The 18881-nt window shown below is 45.9% G+C and overlaps 3 protein-coding genes across 6 annotated transcripts in view; 2 read left to right on the forward strand and 1 right to left on the reverse strand.

The window, feature by feature from the left end:
* Positions 1-12685, forward strand: part of Oct-TyrR (Octopamine-Tyramine receptor) — a 33659-nt gene extending 20974 nt beyond the window's left edge. The window contains exons 1-3 of one of the 4 annotated variants that reach the window (XM_041775408.2): positions 9041-9115; positions 9331-10851; positions 10915-12685. In XM_041775408.2, the coding sequence (XP_041631342.1) occupies positions 9430-10851; positions 10915-11307 (1815 nt within the window). In that variant the 5' untranslated portion in view covers positions 9041-9115; positions 9331-9429 and the 3' untranslated portion in view covers positions 11308-12685. The other 3 variants (XM_017167720.3, XM_017167719.3, XM_017167718.3) reach the window with 3 other exon arrangements.
* Positions 12686-13003: 318 nt separating this feature from the next.
* On the forward strand, positions 13004-17330 carry Ctr9 (RNA polymerase-associated protein Ctr9). The gene is made up of 6 exons (XM_017167597.3): positions 13004-13181; positions 13247-13345; positions 13408-14343; positions 14399-15235; positions 15298-15755; positions 16093-17330. The coding sequence occupies exons 1-6, from the start codon at positions 13140-13142 to the stop codon at positions 17228-17230; spliced, it is 3510 nt and encodes a 1169-aa protein (XP_017023086.1). The 5' UTR covers positions 13004-13139; the 3' UTR covers positions 17231-17330.
* sturkopf (lipid droplet associated hydrolase sturkopf) lies at positions 17257-18859 on the reverse strand. Its single transcript, XM_017167598.3, has 2 exons — positions 18368-18859; positions 17257-18300 (listed from the first exon to the last, which is right to left on the reverse strand). The coding sequence occupies exons 1-2, from the start codon at positions 18558-18560 to the stop codon at positions 17570-17572; spliced, it is 924 nt and encodes a 307-aa protein (XP_017023087.1). The 5' UTR covers positions 18561-18859; the 3' UTR covers positions 17257-17569.
* Between the last annotated feature and the right edge of the window lie 22 nt (positions 18860-18881).

Consider the following 18881-nt stretch of genomic DNA (forward strand, 5'->3'; position numbering starts at 1 on the left):
TGCAGTCATCGCCAAAGGCAAAGAGTTTTCCACTACCAGGCACGTAGCGAGGAGCCCTCCCTTGCCTTCCTCTCTGGAACAAGTCGGGCAAGTCGACTATCAATTGGGGAATTGTTGGGCAGGCTCTCCCTCACCCTCCCTTGGCTCTGTGTGCCTGACAAATACGCTCAATGTCAAAGCTGGCACTGCGGGGATGCCAGTTGCCTCCAGTTGCTTGCAGTTGCTCCTCCGGATGCTCCAGACTCTAGCTTTCTGCTTTCTGGCCCCATATTGATGAGGCATCATCAACTATCGACTGGATTGCATGGCAATGCAATGAATTTTAAAGCAAGCCAGCGGGGCCAAAGGGAAAATTGGTAAAAACAAAACGTCTCGACGGCATTTTGATTCTGATGCATTTATTCATGAGGGGACGGGTATGGGCAAGGGCATGGGCACGGGTATAGGTTCAGGAAAAAGCCATCTCAATCCCAATCCACATTCCATCGCTGAATCGAGAAATGATGAGAGGGCTAAGTGGAAAACTTCTTATGCGTTAATTCGGTTACTTTTTACGCCACATTTGCAGCCATCGAATCGCAATCAGAAAATGAAAATATAATCGAAACGAATCAAGTCGCATTAGGATTTTCGATTGCGATGGCCAAGAGTCCAGATCCCGGATCCAGACATGTCCCCCAATCAATGTCAGAGTCCATAAACAGTCTCGGTTTATTGAGCGTCTAGCGAGGAAGCTTTTATAGAAATGGGAGACGTCTGCTCAGTTTTTTTCCCTTGGATATGTTCTCTGTTTGGCCCTTTGCTTCTCGCAATTGCAGTCGCCTAAGGAACATACTGGTGACTGTAAGAAAATTTATAAATTCAATGAGAATTAATGTTTGATATGGGAAAAATAGAGTATACCCTAAGAAAATTTATTTACATCTTTTCTCTTTCATCTGAAACTAGGACCTCAGGAGAAAACTATACTCTGCAACATTCTATTACCACACTCTCGGCCCCATTTCTTCCAGTGCAGTCTGAGTGTCGCCACTTTGACCCAGTGGTTGGGCACTTTGCCTACAAATGGGGTTTCGTATGGTGAGACGCCGATGTCCTTTTAGTTTTTATGGCTGCATCGATCGGCCATAGCATTTCAATCAAACCTCTCAACACGTACGCAGTGGGGTCAGCAGAGTATGAAAAGGGTCGTCCCAGGCTCTCAGGGCTCGAATGTTGGTCAGCAGAAAGTTGGCCATAACAAAGCTTATTACATTTTGGTCCCGTCCCTCTTTTGGAGGGGGCCCACAGACGCAATGGAGCGCTAATCTGGGCAGTGCCATAAGCAATATATCGATATTGTTCTTCTCTGTGCACGAGGGTGAATGTTCGAGTCTATTGTTTAAACGGAAATGTTTAATTAAGTGAAGAGCGGCGGCAACAGCTGGCCGAATGGCTAAGAAAATCTCTCATGGCAGATGTGGGCAGTCAATATATGTACATCTTTGGGAACTCAATTGGGGGCAAACGGCCAAAGAAAACTATGGGAATATTGACTTACAGCTATGATACAAATCAGGACCTCAGGTTGATTGGCCATCGGCTTAGTTAACCAACTGCTACTGCCGTATAACAAATCAAATCTCGGCTAAATTGCAATCAAAAAAAGTTTTCAAGCAGCCCACTCGAACGCAATTTGAAATTCCATGACCACTCACAACACAATCGACAGACAGACAAACAGAACCCGACAGGGCCCGGTCCGATCAAACAAAACAAAACAAAACCGATTGCATACCAATTTAAGAAAGAATGGAAAAAATGCCCCCCGCCGTGGGCATTCTGAATTGTTTGGGCGAAAAATCAAAAGTGGCAAATGGTCGAGTGTGGCAAAAAAAAAAAAATAAGAGAGAGAGAATAGCCAACGTGTGCGAGACAGAGAAAAGCAAATCAATCAAATCAAATCAAATCAATTGAAGCCACACACATCCCTGTATGAAAACTAAACACAAAGCGCACTGTTCACTTTCGCATATGGGCCACTTGAGCCTGGGTTGGGCCAAAGCTAAAGACAAATAGTCAGTAGAACGCTTTTGGCTCTTAGCTAATTGGTAGCGACAACAGGCTTACACACACAAACACACACACACAGAGCTCGGCCCAGAAAGATGATATCCTTAATTAGTTTTACAAATCGATTTGCCCGCCCACGCCCACTGTGCGAGTGGACAAACAAAAAAGGGAAATCAATTCATGAATAGTTCAACATATTTGGCATAAGCCAAAGCTAAAGCAAAACAAAAACACACAAAACTTTCAGGGTCAGCTTACTGGGAATTAATGGAAACAGGAAGTCAAACACCCGTCCGCCACCCATTCACAAAAGCAAACACATGTTCAATCGATTTAAAAGTGTGAAACACATCAAAGTTCACTCTGAGTTCACTCTGAGCTCATACTTACTACGTAATTGTGAGGAGAGATCATGGCCCTTAAAATTACGTATACGTAATATCACGTATATGTAGTGTATATTATTTTTATTTCTGAGTATTTGCTTTATAATAACAGCTTTAAATACTTTACCCCTTTATGGTATATAATCATGTCTTTGAGCAAAATAATATTCCATCTTTATTATAGTTAACCTACCTATTTCTCACAACAATCTCCTTTCGATGTATGAAATTTTTTACTTAAAGATTTGTACTTACCATAAATACCAAAAAGTAGAATGGCAAGCGAACTCAAAATATGTAAGTGCTAGACATCCAAAACATGCTAAGCACACGCTCATCAGGCTTAAATATGCAAGAACCCTACAAATATTTCAACAGTCCCCAATCGCCGGCCAGCACTTGGCGAAGTAGTAGCAGCAGCAGCAGCAGCAACAGCAGCAATCTGCAGTGGAAGCTCGCCCACATTGGACGTGTGCCAGCGGAAAATGCATTTCCATTTGCAACTCTCTCGGTCCGCTGTCAGGGCATCTTGCCATCGCATCCTTCGGGGAAGTCCCCTTACCCCACCGTTACGTCCACGGCATCCGATATTCGACGAGTCTCCGGCCAGCGTTCGATTCGCATGGCACAAAATGTGCATTCGAGTGCAACTTTTGACTGACTGACAGCTCTGTGTATGTAGGCAGCGCGAATGTACACATTTACAGGGAAATGTCCATAAGTTTGAGCATTAATAATAAAGGAATTCTTGGAAGTCTAGTAAATATAATTTCCGGGCTACGAATCTCAAAAGCTTGTGGAAGATGCATTCCGCTAATGTTAAATTAGTTGTAATACTTATTACAAAGTAATATCCGATTCCACCACAAAATACTTATCAGTGTATTGAATTTCCCTTGTTATAATCAGCTAATAGTTTCCTTTACAGACGCTACACTGTACTTACTTGGGCGTGGCCAAACACCTACACATTTCCGCACACACATCGAGTGCAGCAGCTTACATGGCTGGTTTGCTTTTTGCCAATGATGATGATTTTCATGTTTATCAGTTGCAGGTATGCCCAGTCTCCCATGGTCCTGCTCCAATGTCCATCCACCTGTCCGCCCCACTGGCATTTCTCCCTTCCTTTTTTTTTTTTTGTGTGTGTGTCTGTCAATGCCGCTGCGATTGTGCACTAGTACGCATCAATTTTCGTACAGTTTGGCCCGCATTAACTTCCAGAAACGTGCCACATCCTAGGTTCCCGGTTTCTGGACTCCCGTTTCCGGATATTCCGGTTGCCGGAAAACCAAAGCGCTTACAAATTGCTGACATTTCACCAAGCCACGCCAAGCGATTGACACAATCGGCAAGGAATTGGTCGAATTTGCAGCAATTTAGGTTCGAAAAGGGCGATATATCTGGAGCTTAATGTTCAGAAAAATTGTATTTAAGAATCTTCTTCTTTAAAATACATTTATGGTTTAATTAAGACTCAGTAAATCATATTGGTTACTTTAGCTTTCCACAAACGAAATTTAAGATTTCGCTGGCTTCGAATGCCATCGTCTTCGTCCAATCAGCCAGTTGGCAGAGCAGCGCTCATTACTTTACGGCGAATATTTTCTGGTTCATCAATCTGCTGCTCATTTGGCGAGCATTTTCCTCCACTCGCCTCCCTCTTTTACATTTGCCTTTATCCCAATTGCTCACACATCAGCGTGTTCATGTCATTGGCAAACAAAAAAAGAGAATAAAGCAAAAAAAAAAATGAAAGCATGGTGGAACGAGGGTATTTTCCCACATGGCACATGCAACAGCCAACAACAAAAACCGGGGTTTCCGGGGAAAGCGGGAAAAGCGGAAAACCGAAGAGGACACCCAAGAAACCAAGAAATCCGCAAAAAGCCAAACAGAAGTTCGCATCAACACGTTAACAAATTTGCAAACCTGTCTGTTGTCCTTGCGATGATATACTGCTCTGTTTCATACTTTAAAACGGAGGGGATTGGGTTTTGATTTTTAATATTGTTGGAATATTCTCCCCTTCATTTCGAAAGCCCGAGTGCCACACTAAATGCAATTTCTAGTCCAAAACCGATAGCTGCGTAATAAAAGCGCAAAATTGCATGAATACTGTGTGTGCCAAGTGCACGTGCACGGCGTCTGTCCATGTGCGGATAAGGCCCCAGGGGCCGCATGCATGGTCACATCCCATATCCCGCAGTTTCCATTCCATTCACCGAGCCCAACTCAACTTGACTCGACTCGACTCGGATTGCATTTTATTGAGAACAGGTAACGGGGGCGACTTTCATTTAGGCCTAGTCCAGTTCAATTCAGTTCATGCATGTACACTGGGAGAAAGAATATGAAAGTGAACCTTAAAATAATACAAATTAAAATTCATACTTTGACTTAAAACTTTTAAGTTAAAAGGAACTTGAACCCTCACATTCAAGAGTTTACAAACCAAAATCGAATAAGTAAAAGTATAAACATTTCTACCATATTTTCCAAGACTTAAAGTAAAAACTTTTCCCCAAAGAACAGTGTATAACCTGGTAATGGGAGAAACTACCAGAGCAGTAAATGAACGCAGGTGGTTCTGATGGAAATTGGCAACGAAGTCTTATCGGCCGGCTGGCCAGTTGTCAACTCGTGCCAGATCTGTGGCCTTTAATTGCCCCAAAGAGAGTAAAAAATCGAGGGGAAAACAGAGGAAAACACCTCCCCCTTTGAGTTTTCTAACCCAACATTCCCTTGACGGGGGGCCCGCCCAATCGTGTTTACTTAGGCACGAAAACATTTCATAATTTCCAATCAATTGCACCCGTTTTAATTACGCGTAAAATATTTTAAATTCTCAAAGCTCAAAGAGCTCGCCGCGCAATCAAAGCGAATCATTTTCGCTGCCTTCGTTTTGTTTGTTAAGAATTTCGTAATTTTCTTCTTTTGAGGCTCGTGTATTTAAACGGGGAAAAATGTGATGCGGATGGGTCTGTGCTGGAATTATTGTACGCCACATTAATCATGCAAATGAAATGAAACAAGCAGTGAAGTTTCGTCTAGGGATGTACTTTATATTGAGGAAAAATGCTATAAGATTGAAAATAAATATTGAAATATAAAGAAAAAGTTGATAAATTAACAATAAAATTAATTGAATTATAAAATAAAACGATTAATAAAAATTAATTTAAATTTAAAGAGATTTTAAAGGGTTTCAAAATCAAAAAAATACAAATTCTAAATTGCAGTAAAAAATTTATAGGTTCTATGCATATTACTATTAAATGATTATCAATTACAGTAGCTTAATAATTTTAATTGTATATTTTTTATGATCATATTTTTAAGAAGATTCCCAGTTTTTAATATAAAATTGTAAGCTGGGAATCTCTTAACAAATTTTTGCAAATTAAGACTCGAATTTACTCTCCAATTTACTGGTCAAACATCCAGTCAAAAAATACAAATATTTAATAAAAATGTAACCCCTCAACATCGTCATATCAACGTTGACCATCCCTAGGCCTGGCCCACACACCCATCGCTGCCAATTAAGAGAAATTCCCCAAGATGCATATGCCCCTGTTATACGGTATATATTTTATTGAAACGAGTAACGCGTATCTCTTTCGTTCCGTGTGGCAAACTTGATCAGCATCAAAGGCTATTCGGGCTTTTGTATTTTTAGCCGACCAAGTGCCTAATGTGGGCTATAAATAAAGCCGTGTGGGTGGGCTTGATGTCGAGGATGCGTGTATCTTGCAGATATGCCGGAACTCTTGCATATTTAATGAGCCTGACACGGCGGAAAATTGAGGAAAACAAATGAGCTGAGCCTTCAACACCGCCATTCGTATACTCTTTGCCAGAAAAGAGAAATTTCCTTACTGCTTAAGGGGGGATATACATGTAAACCAAATTTTATTTTGGCTAATTTTTTTTTTGTTTAAAAAATAGTTTATTACTTAAAGAATATACTCTGTAAGTTTCATCATCGAATTCCAACTTTAAGTGCCTCAAATTAAGTATGCAAGCAAAGTATACAAGTGTTAACGTGGGCGCATCAAAAACTTTAAACGTCTTTTTCTCAGCTTTAAATTTGTGCATTTTTACCTATGCTATGGACACGATTCACAAAAAACTACGTAACATATCAGAGTGAATCAAATTTTATTATGATCAGCATGAAATTATCTTCTATTTGAACCTACATGGTTGTTATAAAACTGAGTATTACTATTTTTTAAGAGGGTGGGAAGTGAAAACTGATCACCTGAAAATGACATTTTTTCCTTCAAATCAAAATTTAATTTTTTTGTCTTGATTTCTTTTTGATTTTTTAGGTTCAAATAGAAGATATAGATGTAGTAAATACAAAAAAATTTAGTTTACGGATTTTGGACAGGAATTACGAGCTCTATCGTGTCCATAGCACGGCAACTTAAAGCTCGAGGCGCTACGGCATATGTTCCATAAATCCGCCATTTTGTAAAATATTGTTTATAACTAATTTTTTTTATCATTTCTGATTCTACTTTTACCTATATCCAAAGTTTCACGACGATTGCTTGACTATTTCTTATAAAAAAAATTTTACGAAAAATGGCCACATTTTTGACCGCTTACATGTATATCCCCCCTTAAGGATGGACTTTAAGTTTTTCATTGGATTTTTTCCAGAAAAATCTATACCATTTCTTATTTTGGGGCACTGCTAAAGTTGCCAAACTTTGCCTCCGCTGGGTATCTGCATGCAAACACACAAATGCTAATGACAAGTTTGCCAAAAAAGGACATGTCCATGTGTATGGAAAGCCAGCCCCAACATATGTATGTGAGGGTGCTAGGATATATACAGATATATATATTTAGGCGGAAACCCGTTGAGTCAAGGTCGCTTCCTTTGCGGGCGACTGCATAACGAGTTCAAAAAACTTTTCCCCATTCCAGCGAACTTGAGTCGGAGGGGGGTCCAAACTATCCTAAGCTGTTCATTCGCACTCTCCGGCCCAAAAACACGGATCGCTGCCTGCTTTTGGGCGCTGGTCCCGTAATCAGGAGAGCTTTGTAACAAGCTTATCGGCCGGCGGCCAGGACAGGCGAGAAACAAAATGGGCCAAGTCGTCTCAAGTTTCCCTCTGCCCACGAGTTATTCAATTATGTCGCGTAGATTGCAAGTGAAAATCAGTTTACCAATGGGAAAAGAATTCTTGGCACGCACTGAAAAAAAAACGTAGAATATCAAGAAATTGTTTTGGAAAATTATGAGCCTATGGTTTTATGATTCCTTAGGTCCCTTTATTATCAAAATAGCTTCCAGAAGTAACACTTAAAGCCTTTTCCTCTTGGTTTTAATTCTAAATCATTCTTTTTTAATTAGGTGTATTAATAAATTGTTGCTTGAGTCAAATCTTATATTATATATATATTATATAATTATCCCAGTATTTAAATAAAAATTATGTTTAAAGTTGCATTTAATTCTTTAAGCCATTGCCAAGGTCTTTTAGGTTGCTTCATGGCTGGCTGCTTGTTGAGAGGCTCACTTAAGGCACCCTTGAAACTCGAATCGTGTCCAAAATCTGGCTGGCCAACCAACTAAAAATCGCTTAAAACTTTTTCCCCATCTATTTGTGGAGCCCTCAAAAAAAAAAGGAAATGATAAAAAAAAAAACAAGAAACCGAAAATACATCTCGGCTAAAAGCTTTACATTTGCAGACAGAAATCAAGGTAGGATTCAGGGGCATTAGCAATCTGCCATGCCCCCCCACCACCCATGGAGCGAAAAAACGCGAAACAATTTTTGGCTGAATGAAAATGTTTGCTTCAAAGTTGATCCTTCCTTTCCCGCTTCCTGGAGAGCTCCCGCGCTGCTGGAGAGTTCAGTTTATGAGCGGGTTATTTTGATTAATGTTCTTTCAACTGCCGTCGGGCATGGGCGTGGCAAAAGCGAGGAAGGGGCCAAAGTTGGCAAGAGCTTAGCGGATATGGAAGTGTCAAGTGAAAGAGGAAAAAGCAGAGCAACAATTATTCGATGATTATGGGACAGGGGCCGAGTGGGAAAGATGAGTGGAGTATTGACGCAGGAAGGCAAGTGAAAGGACTCGCGGTTCATTGTCCAAGTTATCCTCGAAGCCATCTCCCTCGCCGGGAAAAGAATTTACTTAGGGCCATCTGTTCCGACCCGTTTTGGCTTGACATTTTTAATTACTTTTAAATATTTTATCCCACGCAGAGATAATGCGACAAGATTTGTCATTTAAATTGTTAATGACCTTCTGACCGTGCTTTCTTGGCCCAGCCTACTTGACCTTTTTTCTTGTATTTTCTCGGGCTGCCATTGAGTCTGTCTTCTTCCCATCGTTCGAATGTCCTTTGTGCATGCTTATTGACAAGTTGTAAATAATTTGGATTTGACATGATCCTGATTGCCTTGTGCTCCACTCACCACCCTAACAATTTTCCGGGGGCTGATGGCAAAAGTTTTGCCCATCGATGACACGGGACGACGACAACTTCCGACAGAATTCGACACACGGGCCGCTATAAACCCCTTTCGTCACCATGGAGCCAAAAACTTGACCTACCTACTTGGAGACTAAGAAAAAATAATAAAATATATTCAAAATAACTTAAATGCTTAGACAAATTATTCAAAAAAATTAAAATGTATCTTTAAAACGTAAAGCACCTTTGAGTTGTGACAATCCTTGCCTTTCTGTTGAGATTTAATTTTCTTCATGTGATTTCGTTTATCCTGTCCTCGTCATTACACGCTCCTCCACGTCGGCACCCACATTTATGCATAATGAGCACAGTACCCGAGGATATTCCCTCCTCCATTTGGGGTTTTTGAAGCCACATTAATCCTGTTTTCCACGCCATTTGTCTCCGCAGACGGAAGCCAGAGAAGCAGCACACTCCGACCGCCTGCCAACCGAGACGAGACGCATGTGAGCGCAACCGAAACCCGAAGGAGCAAGTGACGATGCCAAGATGCCATCGGCAGATCAGATCCTGTTCATAAATGTCACCACAACGGTGGCGGCGGCGGCTTTAACCGCTGCTGCCGCCGTCGGCAATACCAAGTCCGGAGGCGGTGATGTCGTCACGGATGCGGCAGGCATCGAGACGGATACGGTGGCCAACATATCCGGCTCCCTGGTGGAGAGCCTCACCACCGTGGCGGCGGCTCTAAGTACGGCTCAAGCGGACTCTGACCTCGATGATGCCGGAGAGTGCGGCGGGGAAGTAGAGGAGCTGCACAGCAGTGTGCTGGGGCTGCAGCTGGCGGTGCCGGAATGGGAGGCACTGCTAACCGCCTTGGTGCTGTCCGTTATCATCGTCCTGACCATTATTGGTAACATCCTGGTGATCCTGAGCGTGTTCACCTACAAGCCGCTGCGCATCGTCCAGAACTTCTTCATCGTGTCACTGGCGGTTGCCGATCTCACGGTGGCCTTGCTGGTGTTGCCCTTCAATGTGGCCTACTCTATCCTGGGGCGGTGGGAGTTCGGCATCCACCTGTGCAAGCTGTGGCTCACCTGCGACGTGCTCTGCTGCACCAGCTCCATCCTCAACCTGTGCGCCATCGCCTTGGATCGCTACTGGGCGATCACGGACCCGATCAACTACGCCCAAAAGCGAACCGTCGGTCGCGTCCTGCTGCTCATCTCCGGCGTCTGGCTGCTCTCGCTCCTGATCAGCAGTCCTCCGCTGATCGGCTGGAACGACTGGCCAGACGAATTCACCAGTGCCACACCCTGTGAGCTGACCTCGCAGCGCGGCTATGTCATATACTCCTCGCTAGGATCCTTCTTCATCCCGCTGGCCATCATGACCATCGTCTATATCGAGATCTTCGTGGCAACGCGACGACGCCTGCGGGAGCGAGCCAAGGCCAACAAGCTCAACACGATCGCCCTGAAGTCCGCCGAGCTGGAGCCCATTACTAACTCCTCGCCGGCCGCCGCATCCGCATCCGCCTCGGGCTCCAAGTCGCGTCTTCTGGCTAGCTGGCTGTGCTGCGGCCGTGATCGCGCCCACTTCACCACGCCCATGATCCAGAACGACCAGGAGAGCATCAGCAGTGAGACACACCAGCCCCAGCAGCAGCATATGGATGGCTCAAAGGCGGGATCCCAGGGCAGTGGAGATCCGCAACAGCAGCATGTCGTTGTCCTGGTGAAAAAGTCGCGGCGCGCCAAGATTAAGGACTCGATCAAGCACGGCAAGGCCAGGGGCGGACGCAAGTCACAGTCCTCGTCTACCTGCGAACCCCATGGAGAGCAGCAGCTCCTTCCCGCCGGCGGAGGAGGTGGAGGTGGCTGTGGTGTCGGCGGCGGGCACTCGGGCGGAGGAAAGTCCGATGCCGAGATTAGCACAGAGAGCGGAAGCGATCCCAAGGGTTGCATACAGGTGAGTGGAATTAAAATTAATAAAAAAGTGTACCCAATTCACTATTTATCTTGTTGATTCCAGGTGTGTGTCACCCAAGCGGATGAGCAGACATCCCTCAAGCTAACCCCGCCGCAATCATCGACCGGCGCCGCTGCCGTATCCGCCACACCGCTGCAAAAGAAGGCGAGCGGCGTCAACCAGTTCATCGAGGAGAAGCAGAAAATTTCGCTGTCCAAGGAACGTAGGGCAGCCCGTACTCTGGGCATCATTATGGGCGTCTTTGTCATCTGCTGGCTGCCCTTCTTCCTCATGTACGTCATCCTGCCCTTCTGCCAGAGCTGCTGTCCCACGAACAAGTTCAAGAACTTCATCACATGGCTGGGCTACATCAACTCCGGCCTGAACCCAGTCATCTACACCATATTCAACCTGGACTACCGGCGGGCTTTTAAGCGACTCCTGGGCCTCAACTGAGATCCGTTTGGGGGATTGAGGATGGACAAGAGTTGGGGGAGGGAACGAAGAGGCGAGCGGGAGAGCGTTACTCAGAGCGTGTGCCAAACCTAAAGGGAGGATGATCAGCAGAGATCTCAGTCCAAAATTGGTCCCCAGTCCGATAAATATTCGCACGAAAACTACTGTCGAACTTCTAAAGCGAAGCTGCTCATACAGTGGCTTCTGGACACTGCGTGGTCAGCTCTGTTCTACAGCTTAAACTATTTTTACATTTTCCAAGACCCAAGGTTTGATGATATTTCTCCTTCTCTATATTTTATTATTATAATTTAATTTTACTTTAAGTAATATGTAATTAGTTTTGATTGCGGGAAAGATTACCATGAACCTTATAGGTTATACTTTTGAGCCTGTTTCCCAAACGAACTTGGAGAAATATATTGCGAATATCTACTGCCATTAACATGATTCGACTTACTTACTAGGTAAGGAAAGTTCAAGTTCAAGAAGTTCGATTCTATTTAGATTTTCGTAACGAAAATAACGTCTTTCAGGGGCATAACTGCTCCGCAAGGCATTGCAATGACCCCTAAGATAAATGTAAGCTGTTGAATACTCATACATAAAAGCGGTACAGGTGGAATAAGATTAGGGGAATAAATCTCACGTCGGCCACGTCCATAAAGGAAATCATCACAACTACATGCTAATCGAATACATAACCATACGTTCATTATAAACAAGCTAAGTGACATCCCAAACGAGAAAAGCATCAACTTGAATTTAATAAAATTAAATTAAATGTTTAGGCACAGGACTTGTGGCAAAACTTTCGTGTTTCACTCTATGCGTATGGTAAAAACCAAAGAAAAATGTTAGTTAAATGAAATCTGCGCTCAAAATATGTAAAAGTAAAGGAATTAAGCGAAATACAAAACTTCCAAGAAATGAAATATGTTTTCTAGGCATTACTTTAACGATTTGTATTAAATTGTAATTTAATTGTAGGTAAATGAAAAACTAAACTACTATACTTAATGTATACTTTCAAATACGCTTTAAACTATTTGTTAAATAATTTAACGATTAATTGTTTTTATGACAGAGCAACAATTGTGTTGAGTGGGCAGCTAAAAGCTTGCGCATCGAAAATTACCTAAGATAGATAAATGTTTAATTGCACATTGATTGCAGAATGCAACAAAGTTAGCAAACTGGAGTACTATAATTCGATGTATAAACCAACGTACATGCTATATCGTATATACCACAATTTATGACTTTTAACGACGATGTACGATAATTTCACTAATTAAACTTGTTTAACGAGCAAATGCAAGCTAAGCATAAACGAAACCAACAAAAGACAGATTCGAATAAAAGTTATGAAGGAAAATCGGTTCGCCACTGTGTTTGAATTTAAATTAAATTACAGGTTTTTGGTAATTCAACTTTACAGATTTGTTAAATAATTTGATTATAGATTCAATACCTCTATATGTTGTCAATGAAACCCAAAAAGGTTTTATCCCAAATCTTCTTTCCAAAGGCCAGGTTTTATGACCTGTCCCAAATCTGTATTTTAAATTTGCCGCGCACATAGAACTAGAAAGTCTGGCAGCACTGAATGAAAATCGGAACAGCGATAGTGGGCTTCCACTCGATGTATCGCCTTTTAAAAAATCATCGATACTATCGATAGTGACATCGCTGTTTTCGCATCCCTAGCGTACCGGAATGGAAAGAAAATAGTTATTGTTTTTTACTTTCGCCCAATTTTGCCCGTTTGTTCGCATTTCTCGTTTTCCGCGGCAAAGTTTGTTGGCTTCGTGGCCAAACCCGCTGCAACCATGTCCAACTGCATTGAAATACCCTTGCAGGACACCGATGAGGTGAGTTTTAAGCGAATTTCAAGGTTTCGCCATGCAAGTTTCATACGTTTCGGCTTCGCTTTCAGGTGATCGAGGTGGATCCAGATCAACTGCCAGACTGTCCTGAGGTCTTGAGCATCCTCAAGCAGGAGCGTGCTCCGTTGCACGTGTGGGTCAATGTGTCGGTAAGTGAATGGAGGAGCAAGAAATGCCGCCAGGTTGAGAGACATGTCTGTCGCTTTTGCAGCTTGCCTACTACAAGCAAAAGAAGACGGAGGACTTTGTCACGTTGCTGGAGGAGTCACGCAGCGATGACGCCACCAAGGACTATCGCGACTCGGACAAGGACCTCATGCGCGCCCTGGACATGCTGGCCGCCCATTATGTGCAGGAGGCGTATCGCGAAAAGTCCAAGGATAAGAAACGCGAGCTGTTCATGAAGGCCACCAACCTGTACACCAGCGCCGACAAGATCATCATGTACGACCAGAGCCATCTGCTGGGTAGGGCCTATTTCTGCCTGCTGGAGGGCGACAAAATGGACCAGGCGGATGCTCAGTTCAACTTTGTGCTCAACCAGTCGCCCTCGAACATCCCCTCGCTGCTGGGCAAGGCGTGCATAGCCTTCAATCGGAAGGACTACCGCGGAGCAATGGCATTTTACAAAAAGGCCCTGAGAACGAATCCCAATTGCCCGGCAAACGTGCGGATTGGCATGGCCCACTGTTTCCTCAAGATGGGTAATCCCGAGAAGGCCAAGCTAGCCTTTGAGCGGGCCCTCCAGCTGGATCAGCAGTGTGTCGGCGCGCTTATTGGCCTGGCCGTGCTGAAGCTCAATCAACTGGAGCCAGAGTCCAATAAGCTCGGCGTCCAGATGCTTTCCAAGGCCTACACCATCGACAATGCCAATCCCATGGTGCTCAATCATCTGGCAAATCACTTTTTCTTCAAGAAGGACTACCAAAAGGTTCACCATTTGGCGCTGCACGCCTTCCACAATACCGAGAACGAGGCGATGCGAGCGGAGAGCTGCTACCAGCTGGCCAGGAGCTTCCACGCTCAAAGCGACTATGATCAAGCCTTCCAGTACTACTACCAGTCCACCCAGATAGCGCCAGCCAACTTTGTGCTGCCGCACTACGGCCTGGGACAGATGTATATCTATCGCGGGGACACGGAGAACGTAAGTTAATTAATTAAAAACCGAGCTTTGACCTAATTCAATTACTCCATTTCAGGCTGCCCAGTGCTTTGAGAAGGTGCTGAAGATCCAGCCGGGCAACTACGAGACCATGAAGATCCTCGGCTCGCTGTACGCTCACTCCAATTCGCAGACCAAGCGCGACATGGCCAAGACTCATCTCAAAAAGGTCACTGAACAGTTTCCCGAGGACATTGAAGCCTGGATAGAGCTGGCCCAGATTCTGGAGCAGAACGATCTGCAGGCTTCGCTGAATGCCTACGGCACTGCCTCCAGCATTTTGCGAGACAAGGCCAAGTATGAGATACCCGCTGAGATTCAGAACAATGTGGCCTCGTTGCACTACCGCTTGGGTAATCTGAAAATGGCCAAGGACACGCTAGAGTCGGCCCTGCAGCATGCCACCTCGGAAATGGACAAGGATGTCAAGTACTATGAGTCCATTCAGGTCACCATGAAGTACAACCTGGCCCGACTCAACGAGGCCATGAGCAGCTACGATGTGGCCGACAAGCTGTACAAAGAGATCCTCAAGGAGCATCCCAACTACATCGACTGCTATCTCCGGCTGGGTTGCATGGCCAGGGACAAGGGTCTGATTTTTGTGGCCTCCGATTTCTTCAAGGACGCTCTGAATATCAACAACGACAATCCGGATGCCAGGTCTCTGCTGGGCAACCTCCATTTGGCCAAGATGCAGTTTGCCCTGGGCCAGAAGAACTTTGAGACGATCCTCAAGAACCCGGCCACGTCCACGGATGCCTATTCACTCATTGCTTTGGGTAACTTTTCGCTACAAACGCTGCACCAGCCCAGTAGGGACAAGGAGAAGGAGAGGAAGCACCAGGAGAAGGCCTTGGCCATTTTCAAGCAGGTAAAATAGATGTTAAATATATATTTTAGGGGATTCTATTCAAATTTCTTCTCCCCCCGCAGGTTCTTCGCAATGATCCACGTAACATATGGGCCACCAATGGCATTGGCGCTGTCCTGGCCCACAAGGGATGCGTGATCGAGGCCCGCGACATCTTCGCCCAGGTGCGCGAGGCAACCGCTGACTTCTGCGACGTGTGGCTGAACATTGCCCACGTTTACGTGGAGCAGAAGCAATACATCAGCGCCATCCAGATGTACGAGAATTGCATGAAGAAGTTCTACAAGCACAACAATGTCGAGGTGATGCAATACCTGGCCAGAGCCTATCTGCGAGCCAACAAGCTGGTGGAGGCCAAGGCGGTGCTACTGAAGGCACGCCGTGTGGCACCCCAGGACACCGTTTTGCTCTTCAACATAGCCGTTGTGCTGTCCCGCCTAGCCATGGCCATACTCAAGGATGAGAAGTCTACGCTGGAGGTTGTGCTGCAGGCGGTTCACGAATTGGAGCTGGCACAAAAGTAAGTTTGAATGTGAATCCCCAAAGTAGATAAGTTTAGGAAGGGATTATCATTTAATTAATACCACATTACTCTCGAGATTCCTAGTTTTACCGTGTTTCTTCTATGGTTTCAATTGGAAAGCCATATCTTCCGTAGATTTAGGTTAAGATAACTTTAAATAATCACTTTAAAGTACAGGAAATACTTGAATAATCAGTTTATGTTTATTTAATCTATCGTCTGACTGATTATGAATGGCTTAATCTGAATGAATCCTCAAGTTCTAGACTGGTTAAGATTGTCCACATTTTATATTGTATAAAACTAATTATATCCTTCCATTTGTATTCCCTAGATACTTCCAATACCTCTCCGTTCACGGCGACAAGAACCGCTTTAACATCGAGGTAGCCGGCATTGAGGCCAACACCTGCCAGGATCTCCTCTCGCAGGCCCAGTACCATGTGGGTCGTGCCCGGCGCATCGACGAGGAGGAACGCTCGCTGCGTCGCAAGCAGGAGGAGGAGCGCGAGGCTTTCAAACTCAAGGTGGCCGAGCAGCGCAAGCGACGCGAGGAGGAGGCCAAGACATCCAGGGATCAGTTGCTGGCCAAGCGGCAGGAGTATGTGGAAAAGACCAAGGCTATTCTCATCATACCCGACGCTCCGGAAAAGGAACGCAAAAAAGGGGGCGGACGAGGGCGCAAGGATGACTACATATCGGGCAGTGACAGCGGCAGCGAAAGGCCACGCGATGGCGAGCGTCCCTCCAAGAAGAAGAGCAAGGCGGGAGAGCGGAAAAAGGGCAGCGGCGGCGGACGCAAGCGTAAAACGGAGAAGTACGAGAGCGACAGCGAGGAGGAGACGGCCCGGGGCAGCGGAAAGTCGGGCAAGAAGAAGGGCAAGAAGCAGCCCAAGGCGGTCAAGGAGTCCAAGGAAAAGTTGTCCGCCAAGCAGCGCCTTAAAATCGTGTCCAAGGAGACGATTTCGACCAGTGAATCGGAATCGGAGGGCAAGCGCAGCCGCAGCAGGAGTAGAAGTCGCAGTCGGAGTCGCAGTGGAAGCAGAAGTCGTAGCGGCTCTGGTAGTGGCAGTGATCGTGCCGCCAGTCGGAAACGCAGTAGAAGCAGAAGTGGATCCGCCTCAGCCAGCGACAGCGATGGGGCAGCCAAGCGCAAGCGAGCCAAGAACCGCATTGAATCTGAAGGGGAATCCGATGGATCTGGTTCCCGTCCCCGGTCCCGCTCCCGCTCCAAGTCGGGCTCCCGTCCGCGTTCCCGCTCCAAGTCGGGCTCCCGTCCGCGCTCTCGCTCCAAGTCAGGCTCCCGTTCCAAGTCGGGCTCCCGCTCCCGTTCCCGCTCCAAGTCTGGCTCTCGCTCCAGGTCGGGCTCTCGTTCCAGATCCCGCTCCAAATCCGGTTCCCGCTCCAGGTCCCGCTCTGGCAGCCGGTCCAAGTCCGGATCGCGTAGTCGCTCGGGATCACCGGAGAACTGAAGACCAACCAAACAACAACAACAAGCTGAGTAAAACACTTTTGACTATATTTAAAGTTTCCTTCAAGAGATGCAAAAAGATAATAAAAATATAAAACAAGTGCAGAGGATGAGGATTTGCTAAGGGATGCAGGGGTTTCTTGTCCAGAAATCATATATATTTTCAAGTCTAAAAATGTTCTCCTAAACGAATATAAATTTGGTTTTATAATCGGAATATAATCATGTGATTTCTGGACTAGATCGATTTTCGAGTCCATTTAATTAAAGGGAAAAAGAAGGACAGCGATTGAACCTAAGCCCAACCGGGCTACCCATTTGGCTAGGGCGTATTTCGATCTCATCCACGTCGATGCTGCTGGATCATGTCCCTCACGATGCCCGCCATGGCCTGTGAATGGCGCAGGACAAATGCATGGGCAATCTTCTGAGTGTCCAGCTGGGCGTCCACCTTGGGATAATCCTTTTTGAGCTGTTCGTAGTAGGAGACGGGCACCCAGCCATCGGTGGTGCCATAGTAGAACTTCAGCAAGTCCAGATTCTGTTCCACAATCTCCCGCTGTATGCCCCGGACGCGGGCCATCTCGTCGTCAGCGAGGAAGACCACCTTCTCCGCCACCGAGGGCTTCGAGTACTTCAGGGCAGTGCCCAGGAAATGCCGCGGAATGGAGAAGATCAGGAAGTATATCTGTATAAATAACAGGCGCAGCCAAACGGGCAGCGCCGCAAAGAGCGTGAAGAATAAGTAGCCAAAGACCGAGTACAGTGGCATGGCTATCTTGGTGAAGACCCAGCCGTTGGGCGACTCCATCATGCGCTCAACGGTGGGGAAGAGCATATAGCACTTCTGGACCCGGTTCCGTATCCGCTCGTTCTCCAGCAGTTGCAGAATCATCCAGGCGCCAATAGAGTGGCCAATTAAATGGATTTTCACATCACTCGGCACGTACTTCTCAATGAAGGCGATCTTGTGCCGGATTTGCCCGTCTAAGTTGAAGAGCTCCTCATTGCCGCTGAGCTGGGGCACCTCCCGAATGCTGGCCTCCGGTGGATCATCGTGGCCAGCATGTCCTGTGCAAAATGTGGAGAGCCAAGCTAGTAAGAGCCGCTTCACTAGAGCGCCTGCAAGCCCACTCACCTATCACCCAGACGGGAAGGTCACCCAACTCCCTCTGCAGTGTCCCCGCGAACTCTGTGTAGAAGCCGGGCAGACCGGGATTGCCCGTGATGCAGATTACCACCTCCTTCTCGGTCAAAGTCTCCTCGATCCACTTGCCCCACGTGAAGATGTGCGTGGGTATCGAGTTGATGTTGACGTATGCCTCCTGCATGTCGTCGGCGTGGCACAAACGCTGAAAATCAATCGAATCGAACCACCCGCCACCTGCTGCTGCTCCAGCTCTTTTCACACGCAATGCCTCTGCTACGTTCCCGTGGCAACCGGTTTTTCCTTTGTTCAACTTCACCACTGGCGCAGCCTTTGGCGATATTTGAATCCGTCGGATTGGCGCGGTATATCCAGTGTTTGATAGCTCTGATAAACACTAACCCCAGGCGGCTGAGTCTTTCGAGTTGCAGAAGGGCCAAAGGTCAGAGGTTCATAAAACCGGCCACTGGAAACGGCTGATACGGAAACCAGGGCTGCAATGCCC

Source organism: Drosophila kikkawai, chromosome 3L, assembly GCF_030179895.1.
Source record: "Drosophila kikkawai strain 14028-0561.14 chromosome 3L, DkikHiC1v2, whole genome shotgun sequence".
NCBI classification, from domain to species: Eukaryota; Metazoa; Arthropoda; class Insecta; order Diptera; family Drosophilidae; genus Drosophila; species Drosophila kikkawai.

What these genes read in the sequence shown, in the direction of transcription:
- Ctr9 (XM_017167597.3), top strand. Translation starts at nt 13,140, where the DNA reads ATGTCCAACTGCATTGAAATACCCTTGCAGGACACCGATGAG. An exon ending in ACGTGTGGGTCAATGTGTCG is followed by an intron (nt 13,346 to 13,407) that starts GTAAGTGAATGG and finishes TCGCTTTTGCAG; the next exon opens with CTTGCCTACTACAAGCAAAA. An exon ending in CCTTGGCCATTTTCAAGCAG is followed by an intron (nt 15,236 to 15,297) that starts GTAAAATAGATG and finishes CTCCCCCCGCAG; the next exon opens with GTTCTTCGCAATGATCCACG.
- sturkopf (XM_017167598.3), bottom strand. Translation starts at nt 18,560, where the DNA reads ATGCAGGAGGCATACGTCAACATCAACTCGATACCCACGCACATCTTC. An exon ending in CCTTCCCGTCTGGGTGATAG is followed by an intron (nt 18,301 to 18,367) that starts GTGAGTGGGCTT and finishes CATTTTGCACAG; the next exon opens with GACATGCTGGCCACGATGAT.